The sequence below is a fragment of the Ambystoma mexicanum genome, chromosome 6q (assembly GCF_040938575.1).
Source record: "Ambystoma mexicanum isolate Mex_15411 chromosome 6q, UKY_AmexF1_1, whole genome shotgun sequence".
Lineage (NCBI taxonomy): Eukaryota > Metazoa > Chordata > Amphibia > Caudata > Ambystomatidae > Ambystoma > Ambystoma mexicanum.
The window spans coordinates 463,592,972-463,620,427 of record NC_090937.1 but is presented as its reverse complement, the minus strand read 5'-3'; the positions used below and the strand labels follow the sequence as shown (position 1 = coordinate 463,620,427).

The window sequence follows — 27,456 nt, the reverse complement described above, 5'->3', positions numbered from 1 at the left end:
TGCGGTCTCTCTCCTTCCTCTGTGTCCTGGTCTTCCAACGAGGAGCCGGACACTCTTAGGTTCACAAAGTGCCGTGGTATCAGAGATGATTGTGGGACTGGCTGTCCACCATGTGGCATTTGGGATCTCGCCACCACCTTTCTCTGAGCTCCTGCCCTGCTTTTGTTTCATGCTGGGGTTGTGGCATGAATCTGGTGTCGCAATCTCTTTCTCCAGGCTTCTGCCCTTTGGATGTCTCATGCTGGGGTTGCACCGTGGTTCTGGAATCCCCGTCTGCAGTATCTGGCGAGTTTCAAACTCACTTGTTTCTTGACTTGTGCTAGCTTTGCCCCCTCCAGGTGTTACAGAGTACAGGGCCTTCCTGTGCCTGCGTATGCGTTCCTCGTTCTCCTCCTCTTTCTTTCAGCTCTCAAGTGTATGTTATTTAACGTAATCGTCCCAGTAAATTGGCTATTTGAATTTAAAGGGACTTCTTCTTTTTCCATAAGATACTGGCATTGATTATGAGTTTCTTCATCCAAGTCTTGTTATTCAAATGGTACTGGGTTTTGAGAGCATCCCATGAAGGCCACAGTTTGTTCAGCTTAAGGGAGTTCCTCACAGGAACAGGAGTCCTTGTCCCCTAAGGGGGAGTCTCTCCCAGTGAGGTTCCACTTGCCTTGCCCCTGTGGAGGGTGTTGCGGAGTGGGCTCACATCCATAGCTTCACAGGGGGGCATCCCCTTGTGGAGAAGGGACAAATTCCCTTGATTCATCACACCAGAAATTCCTACAATAGTACTTGTGTGTTTTTTTCTGTGATCCAGAGGAAAGGGAAAATGGGTCTTCACCCACAGGATGGTCTATTTACCACTAAAATTTTAATTCCCACAAAAGGGGTTGCACACCAGGATCTGAAGATCAATGCAATTGGTCATTCGTAGTCACTAAGCCTTTCCTGGTGAATCCTTGAGTTAAGGAAGAGTTTGGACAGTTCTCCGTTTCTGTAGGATTCCCTCTCCTGGCCACTGTTTACCCATGGTTGAGTTAGACCCTCCCAAACTTCAAGCCATAAATTGGTTTAGGAATAACCCCTACAAGACCAGAATAAAATGCAATAAGAGAGAATATAAGGAGAACAGTGGTAGGAAGGAGAAATAACTTGGGTTTAGTGTAACAGCCTCATCTAAAGAACCGAAGGTCGAGAGTCCTTTCCTTGTAACATCGCTTCCCTTTTAATTTTGCTGTTTTCAAATTTATCCTATGTTGTATCCAAATGTTTTGCTGCTGTGAACGAGAGTCTCAGGAGCAGTGAGTGGGCCAAACGAAGAAGCCAGGAGAGTGCTATTTGCCATACTAACGAATGAATGCCTTATTAGCCTTCCAGCACCATTGGAACATATACCCCTCTCTAATTTCACTCCCTTCTCATTTGAGACTGTATCAGTACAACTCCTACCACCCCTCTTACTATTTTCAAAAGCTACTGCCCAACCTCCTCTTCTGTGATCTTGACCTCTTACTCGAAACACCCCAAGCTGATGTCCCTTTTCTCATATTGTTTGACCTCAATCTCTCCAATATGACTAAAAGCCAACAGCTCCAACATGATTAAAAACTCACTGATCAACCTACAAAACCTTGCAAACAACAACCAAGGCACCTCTTTCAAGCTCATATTCCTATCTTACAGACTGGTTTCATCTGCTCCCACAATTGACTCCTCCCTCTCTGACGACTTTCTGATTCACTTCTCCATTTCCACTCCTCTGTCACTCTCCCACCCTCTCTCATATCTATCCCCAAACATGAATTCAAGCTTGATTACTTTGCACCCTTTCGCAACGAATCAACAGCTCACTCCAGGTTCTGTCTCTTCCACTTGCTCACTCCATTGAACTCGCCTTTACCAAAATCAACTCTGCACTGTCTACCCCCTACAATGATCACTACCATGTCCGCTCCTTCCCCTCTTCCCACCTGCATCCTTAACCATGAATCTCACCAGCCATCCATCTGCTGAGAACAGCAATGTTTCACTGTTTATGCAGCTGGCACAAAGACTGATTGCCCAACTCTTCTCAATGCGCACAAGGACTCTGCTGACCCAGAAGACAACTCTTGATGCAGCCATATCCTCCTACTACATTAATCTTGTTCTCGCTCCTGGCTCGCACCCAGGCAAACTATCCATGACTCTCCAGCCATGCTTTCCCCCAAAATAACTGCTTCATTTATTCCTCTCTGCACTGATGACTTTGCCTCTTACTTCTCCACTAAAATCACCAAAATGCAGAGCAGATAGTCTACTCCTCCATCTCTCCCACTCCCTGCATTGCTCCCACCCTCATCCTCAGACTCCCATCCTCCTATCGTATAAACACCTTTCTCTACATCTCACTTTCCCTCTGATCTTGCTGATCCCTCCTTCTCCAACTCATGGTACTCCAGCATCCTCTCCCTGAGACCCCTCTGCATGGGTGTTCGATATTCCTCAAGGATCTTTCTTGGGGGCCCTGTCCACTTCACACTATACATGTCGTCCCTTGGCAAACTAATTTCCTCCTTTGATTTTAACTATCACTCCTTCACTGATGATACTGAAATATTACTTTCCTTCCCCCTTTTTCACCCCTGCAACCTCTGGATGCATAGCCAACTACCTAACTGCTATCTGCCATGTGATGGCTCTGGCTAGCTCATTTTAAACTCTTCCGAGATGGAAGTCATCTTTCGCCCTCCCTTCAAAGCCCTACTCGCTCTTCCCCCTCTCCTGTATCTTTTCCACTTGATCTCCTCACCCCTCAGCCAATGTTCACAACTTTGTGGTTATCTTTGTTAGTGACCTGAATCTCTGCCAGTTCTTCATGGTCACTGCCATCACCGCGAGAATTAACATTTGAATCATAAGAAGAATTCAACCACATACCACACACGACTTAACTAGAATGCTTATATCTACTCTTGTGCTCTGCAAACTGGACTGTTGCACAAGCCTACTTCTTGGTCTTCCTTACGTCGCTTTTGCTTCCCCCAACCACAACGTTTTGACATGCATGCTTTTCAAGCTACCCAGATACCCCCTTTCCTCTAAATACCATCACCATGCGGGATGGATCTCCATACAAATACTCTTTTTAAATTCCTACTACTAGTCTCTAAATCCATCCATGGTTGTGCCCCCACACTACCTCATTGAATGCCTCTCGCTGTACTCTACCTCTCAAACTCTGTGGCCCTCTCTCTTCACAACCTATCAGTTCCTCTTACCCCTGCTTTTGCTCCTTTTGCCTACTTGCCCACTCCATTGGAATACTTTCATCCGGCCATTAAAACCATGTTGTCAGTGGAATTATTCAAAATAAGGCTCAAATTCCACCTGCTAGCAATGGGAGGAGACTCTAATCCCCTCATTCACACTCCAAACTAACCACCCCACTACCTCACCAGTATTCTGCCCTTCATGAAATGTAATCTGTAAGATTTATCAAAGAGCTGGCATTTGGTCCCATAACATGGTTCCTTGGTGTACTTCGAGTACCTCACATTGAAATACAAGCTGCAAAATTGCAAATGCAGCTGCTATGGGAATTTGGGCGACTGGTGTATTGACTTATCTGCACAATTTCACACAACATTGTACTCCACACCTGCCTTAAGCACTCACCCAAATGTCATCATTCTCTGCATCTACAAATAACCAGCTTCTGTGGTTGATGGTGTAACTATGCATGTATGCAAGGTTACGTGGGAGGCCCTTCTAGCTGCACCTCTTTGATATGATATGGCACTCATAACGCCCCTGTACACAAGTGTTTCTAGGCGCGATCAGAACTTTCAGATCAGTAATGGCTAAATGTAAGTGCCGCCTCCATTAGATCTGCAATATACACAGCCGCAAATTATCTTCACTCTACTGGACACCTCTAAGGATGAATCTGTGTGAACTCCTTCCATGCTCAACCTGCAAGAAGATTATTGGTGACACACTACATATGTTTTAGACCTGTGAAAAACATCTGAGCAGAGGCATTGCTAGGGGGGGGGGGGCTGAGGGGGTTATAGCCCCGGGTCTTTTGGTTGTAGCCCCAGATAGAAGCTCAGGGGCTACAACCAAAAGGCTAGTTAGCCCCGACCCGCCCAACATTAGCGTAGCCCGATCTTTTCCAGACCTAGCAACACCCCTGCTTCTGACCTTCTGTGATGTCATAAAAAGTATTCATTTGATCATTGATTCCTCCATCCTGGCTTCTCTGGAGTTGTGCATTAGGTTTGGTACCTCAAACCCTACAGATTTCTTCGATGGCCATCAAATGGCCAAACCGAGCATTAGTGACGGCCAAAAAGTGAATCCTCTAAAATTGGAAATCTGGCACTTGAAACAATGTAGAGACCTGGATCACTGATCGTGTGCGCCTCTCTATAAGGGAATGGTAATGTCCCAGAGGAAAGGCCTCCTGGAAGATTAGGATTTTCTGTGGTCAGCCCCTGATGATAGCTACAAGTGAGCGCTTCACCTTCTCGTTATGATATTCTCATCGCCTATGTATGCTGATCCACGTACCCGTTCTGGTGATCCCTACTGTATTTCTGTGGATACTGTGAAGTGAGGTATTTAGGGAGACCATGGTAGTCACTATATGAGGTTTGCTGTTGAACATGTCAATTACCTTAACATTATGCTGGCTCCTATGTTAATAACTGCATTAAAAAAATCAATAAAACATTCAGTAATTTGCAAATATGTAAATATTGTTCCCAGGTTCTCAATGTTAAAAATGGTATGTCCTCCAGTCCCTGTCACTTGTTCCTAGTCTACCCCTCCACCAACCCGTATACATCATTCAATCCAACATGGCTCATTTGTAAAGGCACCTTTTCCTTGTAAGTCATTCTGTTTAAAATGACACCCTGTTATTAAATAAATACGAAAGATCAATGCATTCCTGCCGCTTAGCTGGTGGGTACTGTGCCCCTCCCATTTAGAGCCTACCTAAAATGGAACCCTTCTTGTACATTTCTTTTTGGCTGTTGTACTCTACTAATTTGTTTACAAACAGCATTGCACATTTCAGTCAGTGGGTTTTTAATGAAGCGCGACTTTCACAGGTTCCTTGATTAACGCTTAAAATGTTTTGCTCGACTGTCTGTTTGTTTTATTATTTATAATGCGCGAGCATACCGAAGGGTATCAGGGCGCAGCCTTTACAAGAATTTGCGAAGGTTGGATTTTGCTCGACTGTCCATGTTGTTATTATTTTGTTTTCAATTGTAGGCCATTTAGGTCATAATAGTTCAAGCATGGATGGTGCCTGCCCTCCTTCCATGGCAGCTACCTTTTTCAAGTCGTGTGTTCTAAACTCTGCACTGCTACTAAAGCTGTGGTTATGAAACAAGTAAAAGGATATTTAACCCTAAAGACTTTAGCTACGTCACTATGCGCCCACTGCCACCATGGGGATGGCATTAAGTGCCTCCTTCGCCGAACAATAGCTAATGCAAAATGTTGCGTATGGCTAAACCTTGCACGTGGGCGGAGCATTTTGCGTCTAGTGCAACACCGGTGAGAGAGTTGAAGAGTGCAGTTGGTTTGCTTTCAGGCATATCGGCAGTTGGGAAGAAAATAAGTGTGGGAGGCGACTTAGCGAAACAGTATGGATATCGCTGCCAAGGGAACATCACATGGAATTGTACAAATGTCAGCCACAAGACAGTAGTGTAAAATTAAAAATAATACATTAGCCATGCCATATATCGATAGAAGGTATTCATGGGATCAGCGAGTGAAGTATTCGGGCAGCAATATTGATGCATAGTGACCCAAAAGTGACGCGTGTGTTTTTGCCCCATTGGTTGCTACAATTAGAACATGACTCCAGTGCTTAATTTGTAAAAAAATAAGTGCTGAGGAGCAAATATTTTTCCAACGGGCCCATGACAAAGTCAGGATGGGCAGCTCCCCGCCCACTGTTCCCCCATCCACGGCTGCTCCCCATGCTGTCAACATATATGGGGTTAAAGCTGCATCTCCCACCCGCTTAGTGTGGTTGATGGTTGTACTCACTATGGCAGATGTGTGATTTAATCAAAATGCACATAAAATAACGTACTCGTTGTGTCTTGGCATCAGCCATATGTTTAAGTGTCTTTAAACACAATCATTTACATTTTGCTCTGATTCTATAGATGTTTGTGTAACTGACAGTTAAATAATAAAGTTGCCAAAAGACAACATCATAATCAAACTAAGTCTGAGACAATGGTGACCTTCAGCAGTTGGGTCCCCTAAATTATGTTAATTCCTCTCTCAGGCTGTACATAGACTGGACGCTGTCACGTTGTTATGAAGCTTTTCTTTAGAAAGCCCGCAGTTTGGTTGAACGCGTTTGCTTTTGGTCAAAACGACTAAAATACATATACATATGTGTATGAAGGAGTACGAAGATGGGGTTTGGGGTTGGTTTGGGCTGGGGGCATGTGGTAGGGAGAGCTGGCATGGGGGCGGGCATAACGAAATAGTACGGGTGTATTAACCGATTACTTTTCTTTTTTGAATGGAGTTTCAAGTGTGTTCTTCCAGAAGAGAACCAGACTAAAATTTCAAAAAACAATACAACAAACGGGCCGAGCAGTCTTAATATTAGATGTTTTCCGAACTAACCTTCAAATAACACAAGTTTGTTTCCCAGTTGCCCGGAAGGCTATTTAACCCAAAGAAGCTTTCCTCAGCAAGGGCCCCATAAAGACACATTGTTTTACCTGTTGTGATGGTGCCAGGGGACGTCGCCGGAGAGCCCGACCATGGTCGTCTAAGAATGCCTACCACAGGCAAAGGATTGAAGGCACACAGGCACTGAATTGTCGGGTAAATCAAAGGCCGAGATTAATTTGAGGCAAGCTTAGTTATTTAAAGATATAACAAAAAAGGTACAGCCTGAAATAACCGATGGCGAGTTTACTTAGAGTTCCGGATTGTAATTGATATGTGTATATTAAGGAGCTGCATACAATTGTGTTTGTTGGCTCTGAGGCTGCACAGGGCTGCAAAACTATAGTAAACACGAAATACAAACACTGTAGTACTTGCGCTCCCAAAGTAATTTTATTCTTGTTGGTATCTTCTTTTGTCTTATGAAATTCACTTATTGTTTAAATTAATTGACCCCCGACACGTGTTTCCCCATTGGTCACAATGGTTCTTCAGGAGGGTAAAAGCATTAATATATGGTCTTTCTGCAACATAATAGAACAAGAAACCAAATTTGTTTGTTTCGATCCCTTTTATTTGGAGTATACTGGTGTACAGGGAAGTGACATCAAATGTTACCAGTCTATAATCATATTCCCAGTTGATGAATTCCAGTTGATTTATAACATCCTTGATGTCTTTGATAAAAGCAGCTAAATTGGTGGCCAATTAATTTAAACAATAAGCAAATTTCATAAGACAAAAGAAGATACCAACAAGAATAAAATTACTTTTGGAGCACAAGTACTACAGTGTTTGTATTCCGTGTTTACTTTAGTTCGTTAAAGAACCTTTTATTTCACAGCACTGCGGGAGACACAAAAATCTGACGGGGAGACCAAAGAGTGAACAGCGGCACCCCTCTGGCCAACCAGCTTTTATATCCTCCTGTTCAAACAGGTTTGAATACAAGAGGGAGGACTATTGCCATGACTTCACCAGAAGGGACGATCCCGTTATTTGGCATAGTATTCTACGTTGTGGGCCCCATACAGCGCCAAGAACTTAAAGGTCGGCGGGCAGGTCAGAGTTTGATAAACATGCATCTATGGACAAGGGAATATAATTAGACTTGTTCCTCCTCTGCTAATACTGCAAGGAGTTTCACTTATCAGTGTGCACTTAATATAATTTGTCTGTGAAAGGATTTCTAAAAAACTTTGTGCTGGAATAGCAAAATATATACATGCAAACAAATACCTTTTTTCTAGTTCCCATGTTAAACATGCACCAGAAAAGATGGTTTCCTTATCAATGCATGTTGGGCCTAATGTACCAACGACAAGTTTCTTTACAATGTTTTCTAATGCACATTTTTCACTAACCGTAAACTACGAATTTGTGTGGAAATTACTAAAAAAGTGGCATCCCATCCATATCGAGTGTTTGGGAAGTAACCAAATGCCACCCATTGCAGAGATGCTGAGAGGTAGGAAGCAGAGCACTATCCTCAAGCTGCTTCTGACCCAATTAGCACAATGTGATCTGGCATCTGAATTATTGAACAATTTCATGTTTTCCCATAGGATTGCTTGTAAATCCGAGCGTTTTTTATTCAATCTAATTTTGGCAAGAAAGAGACGTAAAAAAATTCCCCATTAGGTCTTCTTTTTTTAAAAACAGTTGTTGTGGAAAGATCCCACCCAACACCTCTTTCATGACTTTGGGTTAACTTTTTCCAAATCAGAGACAGTATTTTAAGTCCCACCTGTTCGAACATTTCTGTGAACACTATTCCATCCCCAATGAGAACTGCATAGTACAAATGCAAGAAAATAATTCTATCAAAAGTGCATTTGTCACATCGTTATGTCTTTCATTCCAATGACTTTATATGCCTTCATACATTAGATATTTCTGCTGATTCTTTGTACTCTTCTGTTAAATTATACTACCAAGACGCTTGGGTTTCTGCTCAAGGACAGTTCCAAGATTTCTCTCTATTATCTCCCTGGGGTATTGGTAACCCCTCTTGTTATCTGTCTCTCTTAGGTCTTGGGGGTTTCTCTGGGTCGTCTGGTGGATTACAATCCTCGGGTGACTTGGGCTCCTCTAACCCCTCATTCTCTTGTTCCTTCTCTCTTTCTGGATCTTTCTGACCCATGTACAGACTTAGGGCAATCCTTCCTTCCTCCCCTTGCATTCTCTCCTCTCTCTGCCTCCTTCTCTCCTGAACAACACCGATACCTTCAGTTCTGTTGGATTTGTTCCAGTGAGGTGGCGTCTCTTCGATAGTAGTGGCGTTACCTGTAGTGTGCATGTTTTCCAGTCTGGATATGAGCAGGCTTTCTGTTCCACTCTGTAAGGTAGGCCCAAAAACCTGATTAGCCAAAAATCTATCCAATGAGCAATAAAAGTGCACAAGTAGCAAGAAAACCAAAAGTTTATTACTTGCAGCCTCAGCCGGTAATGATACAAGTATCATTCAACATGTCATCATTAAATGGCGGTTTATATAGGAGTGAGTGACATCATAGCTTTAACAATGTTTTGTGATGCATGTACATTATTATTATCTGATTGGACAGTAGTGGCTGTCCCCTACAGAAATGTACACAGTACCCGGCCCTATTGGCCTAACCTACACCCTGTGACCAAATTAGTAACCTCCTCTTAGCTATGGCTTAATAATCAGGTTATCAAAATTGCTTTATTTTCAATGGGTGTTGTAGCTTTTTGTCTTTTGCAACATACAGATCGTCTCCCCATTGGCTATCCCACCCTCGAGTGTTCTAGGGTGTGTTTCTTCCACCTTCATTAACCAATCATTTTGTGAGCGGCAGACAGCGTGGTAACAAAAAAAAACCTCATCGCTTTCTGGTACCCAAATGTTGGCACCTCCTAAATGTTCTCAGCCTTGTGACTGTACAAATGACAGTTAATATTGCGACTTCTCTTCAGAAACATGTTTCACCTTATGGGCCATATCCTTCCTTTCCCATCATGGGGACACATAACCTCCTAAGAAATACTTCTTGAATACTGCTCCAGGTGTACAAATCTTGAATGTGCATTGATGTGTGTGTGTGGATTATTTTGTGAATATAGTTGTTTGTGGGAAAATGAAGCTACTCATATCCCCACCCTTCCATGATACTCTACTTTATTCCTGCATTGAGCAGATATTTTTTTTTTTTCTTTGTCGTGAATCCTTTCACCCTAATATTTCTAGCCAAACTGCCCTTGTTACTTGTGGCTTCAATCTAAGTGTCCTAAACAGGTGGGGCCCGGACCAATATCTCCCTCTGCCAGTTCCAGCAACAAGGGGAAAAGTAATACGAATGTGTCTGTGAATAGAAGTATCCACATAATCCAGAGAGGAGAGCTTAACAATAGAAGTCCTTAAACGCACTTGGAGGAGTAAATCCCAAGAAAGAAACCACTTTAACTGCAACAAAAGGGACTACACTTAAAGCTCCCAAGAGCTGTAACTGAAAAAAGAACAAGGCAGCTTTCAAATCAATGTCCAGAAGCATTATTGATGTCAATGAGTTGGGGCAAACATTGTTTGTGTGTGTCCTGACGAAGGCCTCAATAGAAAGTTAGGGGCACTCCACAAAGAGAGTAGACCCTTCAGCTAGAGGCCGAAACGCACAGATTTATGTGATTTTACCAAATTGCAAAATAAAGAATGACATTTTACCAAAACAAAAACAATGAAAAAAATACCGAATTTCTTTTTACGGGGGGCCGTGATGTATAAAACATGCCTAACCCCCTCCCCACCAGTTTTAACCCCTTACTCCACCCCCCCACATATATTTCTTTTTAAAAATGTGTATTTATTCATTGTTTTGTTGAAAATGCATTTTTTTCTTTTCTATTCGTTAAAAACACTGGATACCGAAACACACCATTGTCGACATTTTTGATGTTCTCAAAATACCATTGCATAACTAATTTAGTGTGGTCTGAGATGAAAACCACAGAGGCCATTATTATATTGGGCTTCCTGTGTTTGCCACCAAGGTGTGGCTGAATAGATAATGTGTGGGATTTCGTTCTATCACATGAATGGCCAATTGATGAGTAAATGAGGCAATTGTAGTTGAGAGCAATGCTTTTGTTTCGCAAGTGAAAATCTGCCAAGAAGCAATGAGCGAAATAAGATTGTAATAGTGCCACACTTTATTAGCCCCACCACCAAGCTTCTGTTAAATTATTTAGGGCCTCATCAGGGCCTTGGCAGTATCCCAGCAGTAATTATGCCATGATACTGCCAACGTTATTAGCGTTACCGCAACTCGGTCCATCGCAATTTGCGCCGAATCCCAACTTGCGCTTGCGCTGTAATTCCCATTCATTTAGCATAGGATAATTATCGAAACTTTAGAGTGAGTTGAGTTTTCCAAAATCAATCCAGAATCTCCATCTACCATCAGGGTTCACCACTAAAACGATGGGGAAGGACCAGGGGCTCTCGGAGGGCTCAATGATATTGGCTTTCAACGTGGATGAAAGCTCTTCCTTAATGATCTTTCTTCAGGCCTCCAGGATCGTATATGGTTTTAGGTTCACCTTTTGCCCTGGCTGAGTACGAATGAAATTGAAGAAATGTTGTACCCGACCGGGTACTACAGAGAAAATTTCAAGAAATTGCCTTAATAGGCACGTTTTAAGGGATCAATTGAGATTCTCGTTCTTGGTCAGTTAAAAGAGTGGCTATGGTAACGATAGTATTTGCTAAAGGGTTCATTGCCCACTCCTTTAAAAGATTGTTGTGATATGTTTGGGTCTTTTGATGTGGGTCTGGCTGGGCGATCACGTAGTATATGTAGCCTTTTTTTCTACTATCTTATAAGGGCCATACCATTTGGAAACTATGTTGTTCTCCGATGTTGGTAACAAAACTAGCGCATGGTCACCTATGGAAAAAGACAGGGACACAACTTGTTTATCATGTAGAGCCTTTTGATTTTCCTGTGCTCTACCTAAAAGATGTTTTACAATTTCTTGGCCTGCAGCCAAATGGGTCTTAAGCTTCAGGCCTGTCTGATAGATTGGTATGGTAGCCCTTTCCCTTTCTTCCCAGGTTTCATTGAGCATGGCCAAAACATCTCAAGGTTCCCTTCCATAAAGTAATTCGAAGGGAGACTATCACAAGGAGGCCTGTGGTGTTTTTCTAATGACAAAAAGAGCCCACAGAATCTTGAGGTTTATACTAACTTGTGGAGGATCCTCTTAAGAGTTTGATTAAATTGCTCCACAAGCTCATTGGCCTGAGGGTGGTATACCAACATTCATAATGCTTTAAATTGTAGGATTTCTTTTGCCTCCTGTATAATTGTGGACATAAAGGTAGTCCATTGGTCCATGAGAATCTCTTTAGGGAATCTTTCCCACGAGAGAAGGAGGAGTAAATGTTTTACAATTTGTTCATTGGTGTTATTCCTTAGTGGGAACGCTTCAGCATACCAAGTAGCGTAGAAAACTGTGACTAATATGGAGTTGTTCCCCAACTTTGATTATATATTTCGAAGCGTAACAAGATCAGAGGAAGGGGGGAAGGGAGGATAATACAAAAACAAAAAATTATCCTACTAGGCCTTGTGACATTCAGAACGTGCAAGTGGAATAAGAGAAGTGCAGGAGAGAGGGAAGAGGGGAGGGGGAAGTGACGGTCGGGGCGGAAGGGCGGACAGAGCCAGGGGAAAGCAGGTGAGGTAAGAGGCTGGAAGGGCTACAAGGGGGCATGCCCTGCCAGGCATGTGTGGGTGTATAGGGGAGTCCAGGAATACCAAGTGCAGGGGTAGACTGGAATGAGTGGGTCTGGTACCCTGAAGACTCTGAAGGAACCAGGCAATCAGTAAAGAAGCAGACGGGGACATTAGCTGGGGAGGGGAGAGGGAAGGAAGAAGAGAAAAGGGAAGGTCTTGAGAAGCTTGCTGAAGGAGATTTGGCTCAAGTCCGAGCAGGGCAGGAAGCTGTTCCAGAGGGAGGCACCTGTGGAGGAGAGAGATCTAACACCCCTCCTCCACTCTCTGCTTGGAAAAGTATCTGATCTGGAGAGAGTTATAGCTAGACGACCAAAGAGCTCTAACACTGTGGTATTTGGGGGCGTGGCTTGGATGGCCACGTAGGAGGCTGTGCCTTCACGGAGCTCCGCAGATCCTGCATTGATCCTGAGGAGATGGAGCGCGCGCGGTGACCGGCCGGCGCTGCAAAAATACACACACGTGTATGAATGTTGCGGCGATATTCGCTGAAAGTTTGGTGCGTGGGGAATGCTCCGAGCTCGAGTTATCCTCACCGTGTTGCAGTGGGTCCCGGACCGCGGACACAGACAAAATGGCGGCCAGCACAAAGAAGATGACGGGAGCCGCGAGGGAGCCGATGCGGTCTTGGGCTTGAAACTGGTGAGACCCCAATAACGAACTTTACGCTTGCCGCCCGAGACAAGATCGAAGAGCGGAGCGGGAGTGAACACTGTGGGGACAAGACAGTCTCGCGGGCAATGGGCAGCTGAGATCCCGCTGGGCGACTTGCTATATGCCCAAGCAGATACATTGTCGCCGCGTGAGGGGGAAAGCCAATGCGGTCCTCGCTGGCAACAAGGTCGCTGTAGAGCACTGGGGGATGCGCTGGGCCCCCCCCTGACGCCGTTAGGAGCAGTGGAGGATGTGCTGAGAGACACCAACCCCCAAGTTAAGTGTGCACTGGCACTGTGCCCGCACGCGGAGGGGGTGGCACGAGCTTCTTGAACGGGCTGATTTGGACTCCTGTAAGCCCCTTGCACCCACGGGGGCCCCCCCGGAATATTGGAACGGAAGCCCCACAGTGAGGTCCACCCCACAAAACGTATGACGCTGGGTTTGTGAACTTGAAGCACCGAGGCAAGGAGTGCTGTTCATGGACGGCAGGTCCAAGAAGCAGGTCACCGCTACATGTTGCTCTACCCCGCCAGGCTGAAGGTATTTTACAAGAACAAATCCCTGTTCTTCGAGACTCCTACTGAGGCGATGGATTGGCTGGACTTGCAGGGCCAACTTCAAGAACCGGATGCCCAGATGGAAGCGGCCGAGGATAAGTAGCACGTAACAAGAGCACCCTAAGTGCCATAGTTATGACACTGGGACTAGAATATAGAATGATGTTGTGCTTGTGGGACAGAAGCCAAGGTAGTTGCCGGCGGGTCCCGTCGGACGCGCCTCTCCTGACATAGATGACAGAGCTCCTGGGAAGCGCTCTCTGACCCCAATAGTAGTTTATTTAGTTAGGTCACCGTTAGATTGGTGACGCCCTACAGGGTCCTAGTTCTCGAATACGGGACAGGTCCAGAAGTGGGTAGGCCTGAGATCCAGGGATGGAGCTGGGCAACTGTTGGGGGTTGGTAGGAAGGGGGGAGGGAGGGAGTTGTGTGCTGTGGGGTGGATGTGGGGGAGGGGGTAAGGGGATTCTGTTTGTAACTCATTGGGAAAAAGCCGAAAAATTAATCAGTAACGGGAGCATCGGGAGTAAGGTTGGGATGGGAATGGCCAGAACAGATGGCGTCGGGTAATCTCAAAGTTGTGACCTGGAATGTACGGGGCCTCAACAGCTACCTGAAACGGAATAAAGTGATGCTGTACTTAAAGAGAATGCGCATAGATATAGCCCTGCTGCAGGAGACACACCTTACCAGAGAGAAGCAGGAGATGGTTAAGAAGAAATGGAAGGGCACTGTGGTGGGGGCTGCGTACTCGGCATATGCTAGAGGGGTCATCACGTGGGTGGCGCCGCATGTGCCGTTCCGAGTGCTTAGCTCCACGGCAGACTCGGAGGGCAGGATGGTGGTGGTGACGGGCCTCTTGGAGAACAGAGAAGTGCACATTGTAAACGTGTATGCCCCCAATAACGATACGGCAGCTTACTTTAGGACTCTTTATGGTACACTGGGGTCCCTGGCAGGGAGTACGGTAGTGTGGGGGGGGGACTTTAATTGCACTCTGAATCCTAAGATGGACAGATCAATGGACAGGGCGGGAAAAACGGCGCCGGCGGCCAGAGCGCTGGGAACATTATTGAGAGACCTAAACCTAGTGGATGTATGGAGGAGGATGCACCCAGAGGATAGGCAATATTCACACTACGCAGCACCACATAATTTGCACACCAGGCTTGATTACATATTTGTAACGGCCGAGATAGTAGGAGACATAGTGGGGGCGGAATATAGGGCCCGAGTATTATCTGACCACTCGCCCCTGGTAGTGGAATGGAAACACCAGCCCCCAAGACCACGGATCCCGACATGGAGGCTCAGGACCGAGGCGCTACAGGACGAGGGGTTCCGGGAGGGCCTACGGGATTCCATTGAGGAATACTTTGATATAAACACGGGCAGTGTACGTTCGATGGGCACTCTGTGGGAAGCGTTCAAGGTGGTGGTGCGCGGGGTGGCCATTTCTAAGGCTAAAGGGCTCCAGGGGGGTATAGAAAAGGAACTCCAAGCAACGGAAAGGGAGCTGGAAGACCTCACGCGGTGTGAAAACACCGCTCATGACGACAGAACTAGGATAAAAGAATTGCAGACTACCTGCAGTGAACTCTGGGACAGGCTGTGCAGACTTAATCACAGGAGATATACAGAGAGGATACATGCAGGTGGCGACAAGCCAGGCAGACTGCTGGCCTGGCTATATAAGAGTGAGACTCCCCGCTCGGTGATCAGTGAGGTCAAGGATGATGGAGGTTGCATGTGCAACACCCAAGTGGAGGTAAACGAGCAGTTCCATAAGTTTTATAGGCACCTGTACATGGACACAGGGGAGGATATGGGTCAAGTTATACTTGACACATTGGAGGACATAGAGTTGCCCACTCTTGATGACCTAGAACGCGCAGAATTAGACGCACCTGTCACCTCAGATGAGCTGGAGGTAGTGATCCAGAATTTGCCCACATGCAAGGCACCTGGTTCAGACGGATTGCCTAGTGAGTTCTACAAAACATATAAGCAGGAGCTGATCCAACCACTGCTAGCTACTTTCAACGAGGCCTATGAGCAGGGCGAACTCCCGTTGTCCCTCCGCGAGGCTGTGATCATCCCACTTTTGAAGCCAGGGAGGCCAGCCGACGAGTGCGGATCTTATAGACCACTGTCCATGCTCAACCAGGACAGCAAAATACTCACTGCGGTGCTGGCCAACAGGTTGAAGAGGGTGATTGGGAAGCTGATACACCCAGACCAGACAGGTTACGTCCCGGGTAGAAACATTACAGATAACCACAGGAAGCTACACCATGTTATTGACCAGACTGAAGGGGATTCGGGCGAGCTAACCATAGTGTCACTAGACGCAGTCAAGGCTTTTGATTCGGTAAGATGGCCCTGGTTGAAAGCGGTCTTGAAGGGATTTGGAATGGGACCTGGATACCTCAGCTGGGTCCAGCTGCTCTACAGCGCCCCGCTGGCGAGAGTCAAAACTGGGTCCACAATCTCAGACGCCTGGCAACTTAGTAGAGGGACCAGACAGGGGTGCCCCTGGTCGCCCATGTTATATATACTAGCATTAGAGCCGTTGGCAATATGCCTGCGTCATCAATACGGGGAGGTGGGCATAAGCACGAATAGCGGTAGGCACCTGATATCACTATATGCGGATGACATGCTACTTTACTTGCGTTATCCGGAAGAAAACCTGCAGTACCTGTTAGAGGTAATGGAGCGATATGCCACCCTTTCTGGCATATCGGTGAATCTCGGAAAGTCCAGTCTCTTTCCTCTGGGCAGATACAGGAACGTCCCGTCGCAGAGGTTGCCTATCCTACCGATTCCATGGCAGACGGAAACGTTCAGGTATCTGGGATTAAACATCTACCACAAAATAGAGGCAGAACACAAACACAATACGGAAAGAGCGCTGGAAGGGATTAAAAACAGCATGGTTTTTTGGGCCAGATTGCCCCTGACCATGATGGGGAGAGCGGCCTTGCTTAAGATGGTGGTCTTGCCTAGACTTTTGCACTTTTTTGTGAACGTCCCGTTTCTGATACCGAGAAGCCTATTCGCTAAACTACATAGCATGTGCAGGGGTTTTCTATGGGGAAGCTCCAGGAACAGGGTGGCCCTGTGGAAGCTCCAGAACCCGTATGACAAGGGTGGCATAGGCCTGCCAAACTTTGAGCTCTACTACCTGGCGGGGCAGCTGTTGTATGTGGCTAGGTGGCTTTCAGTGGAAGACTCGGCAGAGGTGCGGCTTCTGCATGGAGATTCAGCCCCATACTTCCTGCAGGAGGTGGTGTGGTTGCGCAGGGATGAAATGGTGGGCAGGGGACGGCTGTTGAGACTGGGCTGGGAGATCTGGCAAAGGACTTGGAAGATGATGGGAGATCGAGAACCATACTCTCGGCAGGCCCCGCTGGTGGCTCTGTGCGGGGACGACTCTCAGCTATTCGAATCAGTCCGAAGATACTGGGAGCAGGTAGGCCTGGCCACCCTCGGAGACATATGGCAGGATGGCGAGGCACTGGACTTCCAGAGGTTGCAGGAGGAGGCGGGGGTGCATGAAGGCCAATATATAACTTACGCCAGGCTTGTTAAAAAGACTAGAGAAAGATGGCCCGAGACAGTGCTAGCGAAGGACCCTGAGACCTCCCTAGAAACCATGTATGATGTGTCAGAGGGCGGGCACGAAATCTCGAGGATATATGAACTCTTACGAGAGAGGGCGGGGAAGGAGTTGCCCCGACTAAGACAGGAATGGGAGGAGGAGGTGGGAGGACCTATGCTGGATGGGCAATGGGAGTGGGCACAGAGATACCATAAAAAGGTGTCTCGAAATGCTAGATTCCAACAGCTTCAGCTGTATGTTACTCACAGGGCCTACTTGACCCCTGGGAAGATTGCAAGGTTTGGGGGCCTAGCCACGCAGCAATGCCCCAGGTGTGGGGAGGTGGACGCAGGGCTGCTGCATATGTTCTGGGCCTGCCCGGAAGTGCTCAAGTTCTGGTATGAGGTCAAAACGAGGCTGGCGGGCGGGGGAGTGGTGCTGGATGTGGAATCGGCTTGGTCATGCATGCTAGGGCTCTTTCCCAGACCCAGGCACTCCAAACACATAAGCAAAATGAAGGACCTGGCTTATGTTCTGGCCAAGCGCAGGATCGCAATGGGCTGGAAGGCGGCCCGTCGACCCAGGGTGGAACTATGGTGGGCAGACCTCTTGAAATGGGCGGAGGCCGAATCTGTTGTCTGGTTTGAGGCGGTTACCAGGGGGGGCGAAGAGGAAGTGGGGCCCCTGCTGGCCTGGCGGCAACTGGTGTCCTCCATAGCTAATTCCTGCCAGAGTAACAACGAAACAGAAGACTTGGGCAATGACCGTTTAGATACTGCACTGCCCGATAACGCTCCAGCAGCTGACATGGGAGATTCGGCTCTAGTTTAAGGGGGGGGAGTGATTTGGGGAGTTCTGATGGAAATTAAATGGCACAATGATGTTTTTTTTGTATATTGAAACAGTTGAAATGTATGTTTTGTTTGGTTGTGAAAATTGAATAAAATATATTTAAAAAAAAAAAACACTGTGGTATTTCGGGAGAAAGAGTTGGATGTAGAGGAGTCTCGGGCTGCAGAAAGCCTTGTGGATGATGCAGAGGGTCTTGAACTTGATCCGTGCAGCAAACGGGAGCCAGTGGAGAGATTCTAGGGCTGGGGAGATGTGGTCTGTGGGCTTGAGGCCAAGGATAACTCTCACCGTCCTATTCTGGATCAGTTGAGGGGGGCTAAGGGTGGATTTAGGCAGATTGAGGAAGAAGGCTGTTGCAGTAGTTCAGCCTGGAGAGGACCAGATCTCTGTAGACATTGAATTTCTGGGAGAAGGTGAGGAAAGGGAGCATGCCTCTGAGGAGGTGCAACTGAAAGTGGGTCTTCTTGGCAAGGTCTGTGATGTGAGGAAACAAGGAGAGAGAGGAGTCAAAGATGACACATCTAACACTAGATGACACCGAACATGACACCAGATGTCTCTAATGGCCCTACATTGTCCTAGCTATGCAGGAGAATAGAACCTCAATAATAGGGACTGGTTGCAATGGGGCAAAGAGTATTGGAGTTGTTGCTGTTTTCTGATGTATGTTACATACCTTTTTACATCCAGAAATGCCCATCACCAGTAGAATCGAGGCACTACCTGGCTTTGGGTCGTCCCTGTCCTCTGGTGAGCTGCTGTCAGATGTGAATGTGCTATCTCTAATATTATTCTCTGGTGACTTCTGGGGATTACCGGTTGGGTTCTGGGAAGGCCGCCTTTATCGGTATCACCTAGATAAAGTAAACCTTTTTTGATAAAAAAAGAAAGGTCCTGCCTGACTGCGACGCTGCTCTTCCAAAATGACTTGCACAGATGCTTCTGTAAGAACTGGGTCATTTCTGTGGGTAAAAGCTAGGTCAGGTAAAGGGACTCAGACCTATTTGGGTAAATCAGAGAAGTATCAGCTTCTCCGAATGCTAGGTATCCCCTTAAGGTCTCTGTTAACTCCCCAACCTCTTGGGGAATAGGAGTTAGGGCTTGTTCCAAGATCCCTTGGGTCAGTGTATCTCCAACTTTGACTGTATAGGAGTCAGAGGCATGGTTATGCAGGGTAATTTTTATCTTCTCTCTACAGTCGAGGTCAACCACCCCTACTGCGACATCAAGGGAGTGTCGCCATGTGTGCCCACACTTGGAGGCCATCCAGATATGTGTCACAGTTGGAGTGGAAATGCTAACGCCCATGGTTATTAGATGTCTCCCTTTACAGGGTATGTGTAGCTCATCAGTGCTAAATTTGTCAAACCCTGTGGATTGTGGGCTAGCCAAACTGGGAATGTTTGCAGTCGAGCATAAGCATCGAACTAACATGGGTCCCATCCTTGCATCAGGTGTTACCAATCCCACTTCGAACCATATGTGGCAAGCCAGAAGAAGGACTCGGACCAAAGGATATGTTGTCAACAATCTTTATTTAATTTAAAAAGAAAATTCCTTTCCAGCTCTATTGCTGTAGGGGAGTTCCCTTCCTATCAAAACTATATCTAGGGTGCTCGTCGATAGTCAAAACAAAAATAGTCCCCAGCCCAACCCTTCCAGCTAAACTGGCCCTACCACTTAGAATGGTTTCACCCCAATCTCTCTCAAGCAACCCAGGAGCCTCTCCTAGTTCTGGAGTCAATAAGTGTCTATAGAAAAACAATTCTCGCTTCTTTTTAACAAGTCTTGGCAGTCTCTCAAAGTTCCAAATTTCCAAAAGTTCCTCAAAGAAATTCACAAGTCCCTAATAAAAACAAAGTGTCTCAATTTCGTTAGATGGAGGGATATTTCCCTGATCCATCTTCACAACTTGTGGTGACCTCTCCCCACTTGCTATGCATTTTGGAGGTATCTGTACTCGCCTTGTATTTGTTATTCACTGTGTTTATTGGGCCTGTCTAGCCCCCTTGGGTTCATCTGTCCCAATGTCTCTCTTACCTCTATGGGGTATTAGTAACCCCTCTTGTTACGTGGCTCTCTTAGCTCTTGGGAGTTTCTATGAGCCGTCTGATGGGTCACAATCCTCTGGTTTCTTGGGGTCCCGTAATCCATCTTCTCTTCCTTCTCATTTTCCAGGTCCCTCTGGCCCTCGTATGGGCTTTGGGCAATCCTTCCTTCCTCCTCTTTCATTCTCTCCTCTTTCTGCCTCCCTCTGCCCTGAACAACCAGATACTTTCTGTCCGTTGGGTTTGCTCCATTGTAGCGTCATCCCTTTGATATCGGTGGCGTTCCCCATGGCTTGCAGGTTTTCCAGTCTGGATGTAAGCAGGCTTTCTGTTCCACTCGTTTCGGTGTCCCTACACTCTTGGGTCTATCGTTGAGAGCAGAGGATTCGCTCCTCCCTCGATCCCTGGCTTTGGTGGCAGTTTGTGGCGATCGGTAACGCCATGTCCTCCACATGGTCGCACATCCAGGTAAGGCTTAACCTTAAGCTGCCTTTGCCTCTCCGACTCTGCACTCTCCTTTGTCATGTCGGCAGCATCTCGCTTCTGCATCAGCCTATGGCCGTGCCACAGCCCGCTGGCCGTGCAACGCTGTTCCTCCCCTCGATGACGTCCTGAGGTCAGTGTCTCGCCTCTGTGCAGTGTTTCTTTCCCTCCATTCAAGGGCGGTTGGCCCTTTATTCTCTCTGCGTGACGGAGCGGCGTATCATTCATCATCAGCTGTTCTGTTCATGGAGAATCCAGCATTTTCTTGAACCAAATGCATAGAGACAAAGTTACGGTTTTGATTCCTATATATGGATGTACCTTCAGCTTCTCTTATTCCCATGTATAGGGCGTTCCACATGGGAATGGGAGTCCTTGTCCCCTTGAGCGGAGTATCTCCCATTGAGGCCCAGCTTTCCCAAACCCATAGGGGAGGGTTTTGCTGAGTGAGTTCACCTCCCTAGCCTTGAAGTGGGTAGCTTCCCCTACGGAACAAGGGACAAACCTGCAGATTCCTCACAACACCGAGAGGAAATTCATCCAATACAAGCCAATCGGAGTGCTTTGATTCAGCAACGCACCCTCAGTAACAGTGCCAAGTTTCAATTGGAAACATCGAGGATTGTCCTTCTCCTTGCTGTCACCAAGCTCTGGAACACAATTCCTGCACAAACAAAAACCACCTATCTTTCAGAAAATTACCCATATCCTGGTTGTTTACAACACCGCAACTACCGGTTGTGGTGAAAATACCTCTGCAGTGAAAAATTTGCCAAGCAAAATGTAGTCACAAAATGCAGATGAAAATTCCCCAAAAATGCTGTACTGTTAGTGTTAAGGAGCGTTTTGTGGGCTTGTGATTCCCTGGTTTAAGGAAAGGATAAGGTGGGGGTTAGAGTAAAGATTTTGGTTAGAATTAAGTTAAGAGTTAGGGTCAGGGTGGTTGTTGCAGGGTTGGTGATGTTTGTGTTTGATTAGTCGTTATGGTAGATTTAGTGTCTGGGTAAGTGTTAGAATAGGGGTTCTGGTAAGGCTAGGGTTAATAGACTAATTGTGTACGTTTTAAAGAACGGATAGGTAAATTGGGGAGGGCTGGTGATGTCGGCATAGGGTAGGGGTTAGAATAAGCCTAGTGATAAGAGCAAAGTAAGTATTTGGCTAAGTGATAGAGTTGCATTTAGGTTAAGGCTAAGGTTAGGATTGAAGCCAAGTTTTGGGCTAGGGTAATAGGTATGTCATTTGTGGAGACGTAGGTATGGTGTTGGAATTAGGTGCACTGTTCATTTGCCATTATTTTGTATTAACATGCAAATAAAATGCTTTATATGCGCTGCAGGGGTAGTGTTCTGTAAGGGTTCAGGGTAGCAGCAATTGGAGTTAGTGGAAGGTTTAGGAACAGAGTTAGGGTGATTGCGGGGGTTGTATTAAAGGTTTGTGTCATTGTTAGGGTTACAGTCTTGTACTTTGCTGTATCCAATGTATTTGGCGATTTTCCTGACAACATTTTCACAAAGAACCCAACTACCATACTAGCACGGAAGCTTTTAAGGCTTCATCTAACACCCCTTACTATCCTAGAATCCGAGCCAGAGTCACTGCAGAAACAATCGGATAAATGGAAACGCAATCCCTAAGGTTAACTGACCCAGTCTTTTACAATATAAATTGAACATCACATAGACACATCTATGGACCCAAAGATCATTTAGTTAGATGAACAACCACAAGAACACACATGCAAACCAGTCCACAACAAAGATGCGACCCTCATCGATTATGCTCACCAACGTTCCACACATGGCGCACAACACCTCAATCAAGGAACGCAGGAAACTAGACTGTTGGATCGGTCTCCTTTCCATACAATGGCACCCAGAACATTAAAAACACTGGATCGTGATGGACAGCCACATGACAAAATTGACACCTCAGATCGACAACCGGCACAAACAGTAGTGGAATATAATAATATAGTGCTAAAGTCTTAACTAATGCCAGTTCCCACTCCCACCCTCAAATACCTGACTTGCATCCTACACACACAAACCACGTTGGCACAAAACAGTTATCTACCTACTAACACCAAAGTACAGAGCAATGCAGCTGGTCTGATCTTTAGCTCCATCACCCACACCCATTATGCCAGCAGCGAACCTGTTTCCGTATCCCGACTTTCCATTGATTGACGTCATGATCGCCCCTCTGGCTAAAACACATACCCAAATGTCCCTGCCACAAACCACTTGGAATTGAACCAGAACGCAGGGATTGGGTGCTTCGGCCAGCAAGGATCAACACCTCAGGACATGCACCTACCTGCCTTTTGCTCAATCCCACTAGCACTCCAACCCCGCTCTTGTATTGCCCCCAAAATAGCTGAGATGTACCATACAAGACCACTTTACATTACCTTACTAGAATCATTGATTTCCTATAAATCGCTGTGTAAATAAAAAAAAAGGGTACAACGTTCTTTTATCAGGAATAGTTAAAAAGTTTAAAAAGTGGTAGGTGATGGGGGTTTGGCAGGGTGGAACCCCCCCCCCCAAAAAAAAGAGAAAGCATTTGATGAACGTTTTCGTTATTCTTTCCACGTTGAAATAGCAGGTGTTAGAAAGCCTGTCGATGAAAGAACATGGAACTGTAAAGAAGATATTTGTGACAGTGGGTTGCCCTCATCCTCCCCACCATGGCAGCAATAGAGATGAGCAGGAGCTGTAACCAGGATTAAGAATGGAGCCGCGGCACAGCCCAGCGGTATCCAAATGGGGCTCAGCTTTGTCTCCCCTACCAGCTCTTGCATGCAGCTAAAGTCATGCCTCAGGTAGGCGCGTTGCTATCAGACCTTTTTGGTGCATCCCCCTTTCCTTTCATTTCTTAATCAGAGGTGCCCTCCCCTCACCACTCAGCAGCCCTTCCCCCTACACACAGACCATCCCTGTTGGGTGGTTTTGGGGCTGAGCCTGAAAGTGATGTTTGCAGACACGTAGTGAAAGGGCTGCCTGCAGTGGTCAGTGCCTCTGATTAAGAAACGGAAGTAGAGGCGGGTGCAGCAAAATGAATGATCGAAATGCGCCCGCCTCTCCTGCTGATCTCGCAGTTCCCACCCTAGTGAGCCATTTTCATTGCCAACCAACCACTCCCCACCCTTCTCACCTCCCTGCCCCACAAGCTGCTGCCTAGTTCTCAGGTCACAGCCCTTCTTAGAGACCCCCACTTCCCCCAATTGCTCATCCCACTTAAGGCACTAGTTGAGAAGCTCCTATGCTGCTGCCCGGGCCTCCTGCCATTGACGGTGGTTCTGATTCGTATGAATAACGCTGTTCCTGCCTAAAGGGCGGCTCTCTGCTGACCTTTGCCTTTGTCTGTCACCAGGGGAGCTGTTCTTGCGGATTAAAGGCCCGCTGGAGGACGTCTACAAGGTCTACTGCTACAACCATGACGACGCGCACTCGGTGCTGGAGGCATACGAAAAGGACGAAGAGCTGAAGCAGCATTTGAGGAACTGTGTCCTGTCCTTAAAGTAAGTGCTTTGGCGAGGTATTATCTCTAACGGTTTCTTCCTCCCTCTCCTCAACACAATGGCTCATGTGAACTACAAGTCAGCGGTCCTAATTAGTATATTATCCATAATTAGTGGGTGGCGCAGAGTTTATCCGATGAGCCAAAAACGAAATGGCAGATTTCACCTTCAAAATACGAAGAGGCAACAGCGCGAGGTAAAGAGAAGGTCGCAATGTGCTCCCGCTGGCCTGTGACTAGCATATCAATGCGCCTAGTGGCTGCAGGCCCAGCTGTGGCATCCAGGGATAATGGCTTTGGGCGCCGGTTCACTCGGCCTCTACTGCTTCCTCGGGGCACGGATGCCCATGACGAGGCCTCTACTGCTTCCTCGGGGCACGGGTGCCCATGACGAGGCCTCTACTGCTTCCTCGGGGCACGGATGCCCATGGCGAGGCCTCTACAGCTTCCTCGGGGCACGGATGCCCATGACGAGGCCTCTACAGCTTCCTCGGGGCACGGATGCCCATGGCGAGGCTTCTACAGCTTTCTCGGGGCACGGATGCCCATGACGAGGCCTCTACTGCTTCCTCGGGGCACGGATGCCCATGACGCTGAGCAATTAGACGATTCCTCGCAGCCCCGGTACCTCATATGCACTTAGACTGAGCTGACGGTATCCGGGTGGCAGGCCACAGCATCTGCCCCGGCTAGCTTTTCGTAGCATTTCTAGGACTTGAGCTTTTTGTTTGTTTTTTTTAAATAAATATTTTGGTCAAATGGTTCAAAACGGGAATGCGGTTAACCCTTGTAATGAATGTCATTTACATAATTCCATTTAGGAAGTAAATACGATGCCATGACTTTTATGTTTGACAGTTTCTGAGCAGTATTACTAGGGCTTCTTGTTTTAATGCTTTTTTTTGTTAATTCTAATATTATTTTCCCAATGTTTTCAAACTTATAAAAAATATTTTGTTTAATAGCGCTTATTCATTTTTCTCGTTAAAAATTACCAACAAATAGTCTTTATTGCTGCACGTGCACCGACCTTATTTCTTTGAGATAGTGCTGCGCTTTATATAATAGTACTCGCATTCTGGAAAAGTCTATGTTTGGGAGCTTTTGTAGCATCAGCCATTCTGAAACTGAGAGGAGAGTAAAGAGATTTCCGTGCCGGGCACTCAAGACATTGGGCCGCAATCCGAATCTGGCAGTCATTCCACAGGACTTACCACCAAGCGTGCTCACCGTAACTTGCACTTGATCTGGTGGAGTCGCTGCTAGAGTGCGAGTGCATTAATGGCGGCGCTGGTCCGCATTCCGAGAGTCCATAGGACTGCATTGGGGATTTGGAGGAATTACCATGGCCGCTTATTCCCCCTGCGATCATTAGTCCAGTTGTTGGTCTTAAAGTGCAGGAGATGCTTCCAGCAATTAGCTGAAGGCATCTCCTCCACTTTAACTCCAAAGCAGAAATTTGGGGGTGCGGTAAAACTGCTGGTAATTCCATTACCACCAAAAAGTGGCAGCAGTGGAATAACTGCCACTTTTTTACCAAACCGGTAATGAGGCCCATTGGTGTTCCCCCTGCATATTTGTACTATATGCAATGCCATTGCGTTGCCCTACAATAAACGGATTATTTGACTCAATGATGACACTCAAATACACTTCATGAAATACACACTTAATATCTCTAAATCAGTAGATACCCTTTTGGGATGGCCCATAGACACTACCTACACCCTCAGGTGACTTCAATTGCTAGGGTGCTGGGGACATTAATAGACCGAGGTGGGAGAAGAGGGTGAACGAAACCTCTTTTAGATGTGCTTTGTGATTACCCAGAAGGAAGGGGGTCCTTACCCAGCTACATCTCAAGTTGGGTTCTATGTTCATTTATCGACATGCATTTTTTCAATGGTTTTTTTGTTGCCTTTTTGTTGTTGTTGAAAGACCCATCAAAATGATTGTTTTTCTTTTTGGGGGATCACCCTGACCCCCACCCCTTATTTACCCTTCCTCACAGCTCTCTATTTTTTAGAGAAAAAGAAAATATGCATTTTTGTCGATGGATTTTTGCCGATTTCGATGAATGGACGCCTTAACCTTAAGTTTACTGGGATTTGTGCGCCATTCTGCCCGCAAATCCCTGTTTAACAAATGGGGATTTGCGGGCAGAATGGCGCACAAATCCTCGTTTTTTGGCGCACAAATTCCATTAATCAGCCCCTAAATCTTGTATTCCTGTCCAAATCGCGTTACCTCCCTGTGCACAATTATGCACACATGAATGACTATGCAGACAGGAGCCCACAGGGGTAGGGCGCTTGGATTTCATTACCCAATAAGAAACCCCAACCTATTGACTTCCCCCAACCTTCAAACAGTTCGCAAGAAAACATGGGCCTGCTGAACTAGACCTCCCTCCTTTTTCCACGGTGAGCACTAAACTAGTTCTTTAAACTGATCAAACAGATGAGTTCCCCCCTTCCTGACAAGAAGCAAGGGGTTCCACAAAAAAGACAATTTACACGAGTAGAATTTTTTACAAGGAACTATTGTGAGGGACTACTAAATGCAACAGCGGCCCATTCAAATGTAGATGTACTTTCTTTACCAGACCTGCATCTTCCTCCCACAAATTGTGAAGTGTGATTTGAATGAATGGATTGTGTGTGCTTAATTATATTATTGTTTGTAGAGCACCCATACAACTGATGGGTCATGACATATTGCTCTGGGTTCACATTGGCAGCGAATGACCAAATGGCAGTCGTGGAAGAGAGACCGCAACAAAAGGGTGATTACAGAGGAGGGTATGAGTGAGTGCTTGGAGAGAAAGTAAACACATGCGTTTTGTGGGTACAAGGGAAGAGGTATTAGTTCTTCTCTTCAGAAAGATAAACGTGTTCCTTCCAGGTGTTGCCTGAAGACTTTCGTTTTGTGACATGGAGCAGTGAGGCATCGGGTCCTTTTGGGATCTCTGCAGTTGATAGATCTTGATGTAGTTTCAGAGATGAGATGTGCGTCGTAATCTCTCGTGTGTGTGTGTGAGGTTAACAGTATTGAATGTTGCCCACCGCCGTGTGACACACTGGGAAAGATGTGATGGAGTATGTCCTGAATGATTGGGCAGGGGCAAGTTGAGAGGAGTCTGGCTGATCCGTTTTGTAGGATCTGAATTTGGAGATGGTGGAAGGATTGAGGCAAGCCTGTATGGAAGGTGTTTGCATAATCGAGACTAATGAGAATGATTGCTCTGTGAAGTGGGGCCCTTAGGGTGAAGGTGATGTAAGACTAATGATGCA

At 46.4% G+C, this 27,456-nt stretch overlaps 1 protein-coding gene across 2 annotated transcripts in view; it reads left to right on the top strand.

The window, feature by feature from the left end:
* ARHGEF38 (Rho guanine nucleotide exchange factor 38) overlaps positions 1-27,456 on the top strand; it is a 372,213-nt gene that overhangs the window by 154,387 nt on the left and 190,370 nt on the right. Inside the window, exon 4 of one of the 2 annotated variants that reach the window (XM_069630953.1) lies at positions 24,017-24,164. In XM_069630953.1, the coding sequence (XP_069487054.1) occupies positions 24,017-24,164 (148 nt within the window). Of the gene's footprint in view, positions 1-24,016; positions 24,169-27,456 lie in introns of those variants that run through there. The other variant, XM_069630954.1, reaches the window with a different exon arrangement.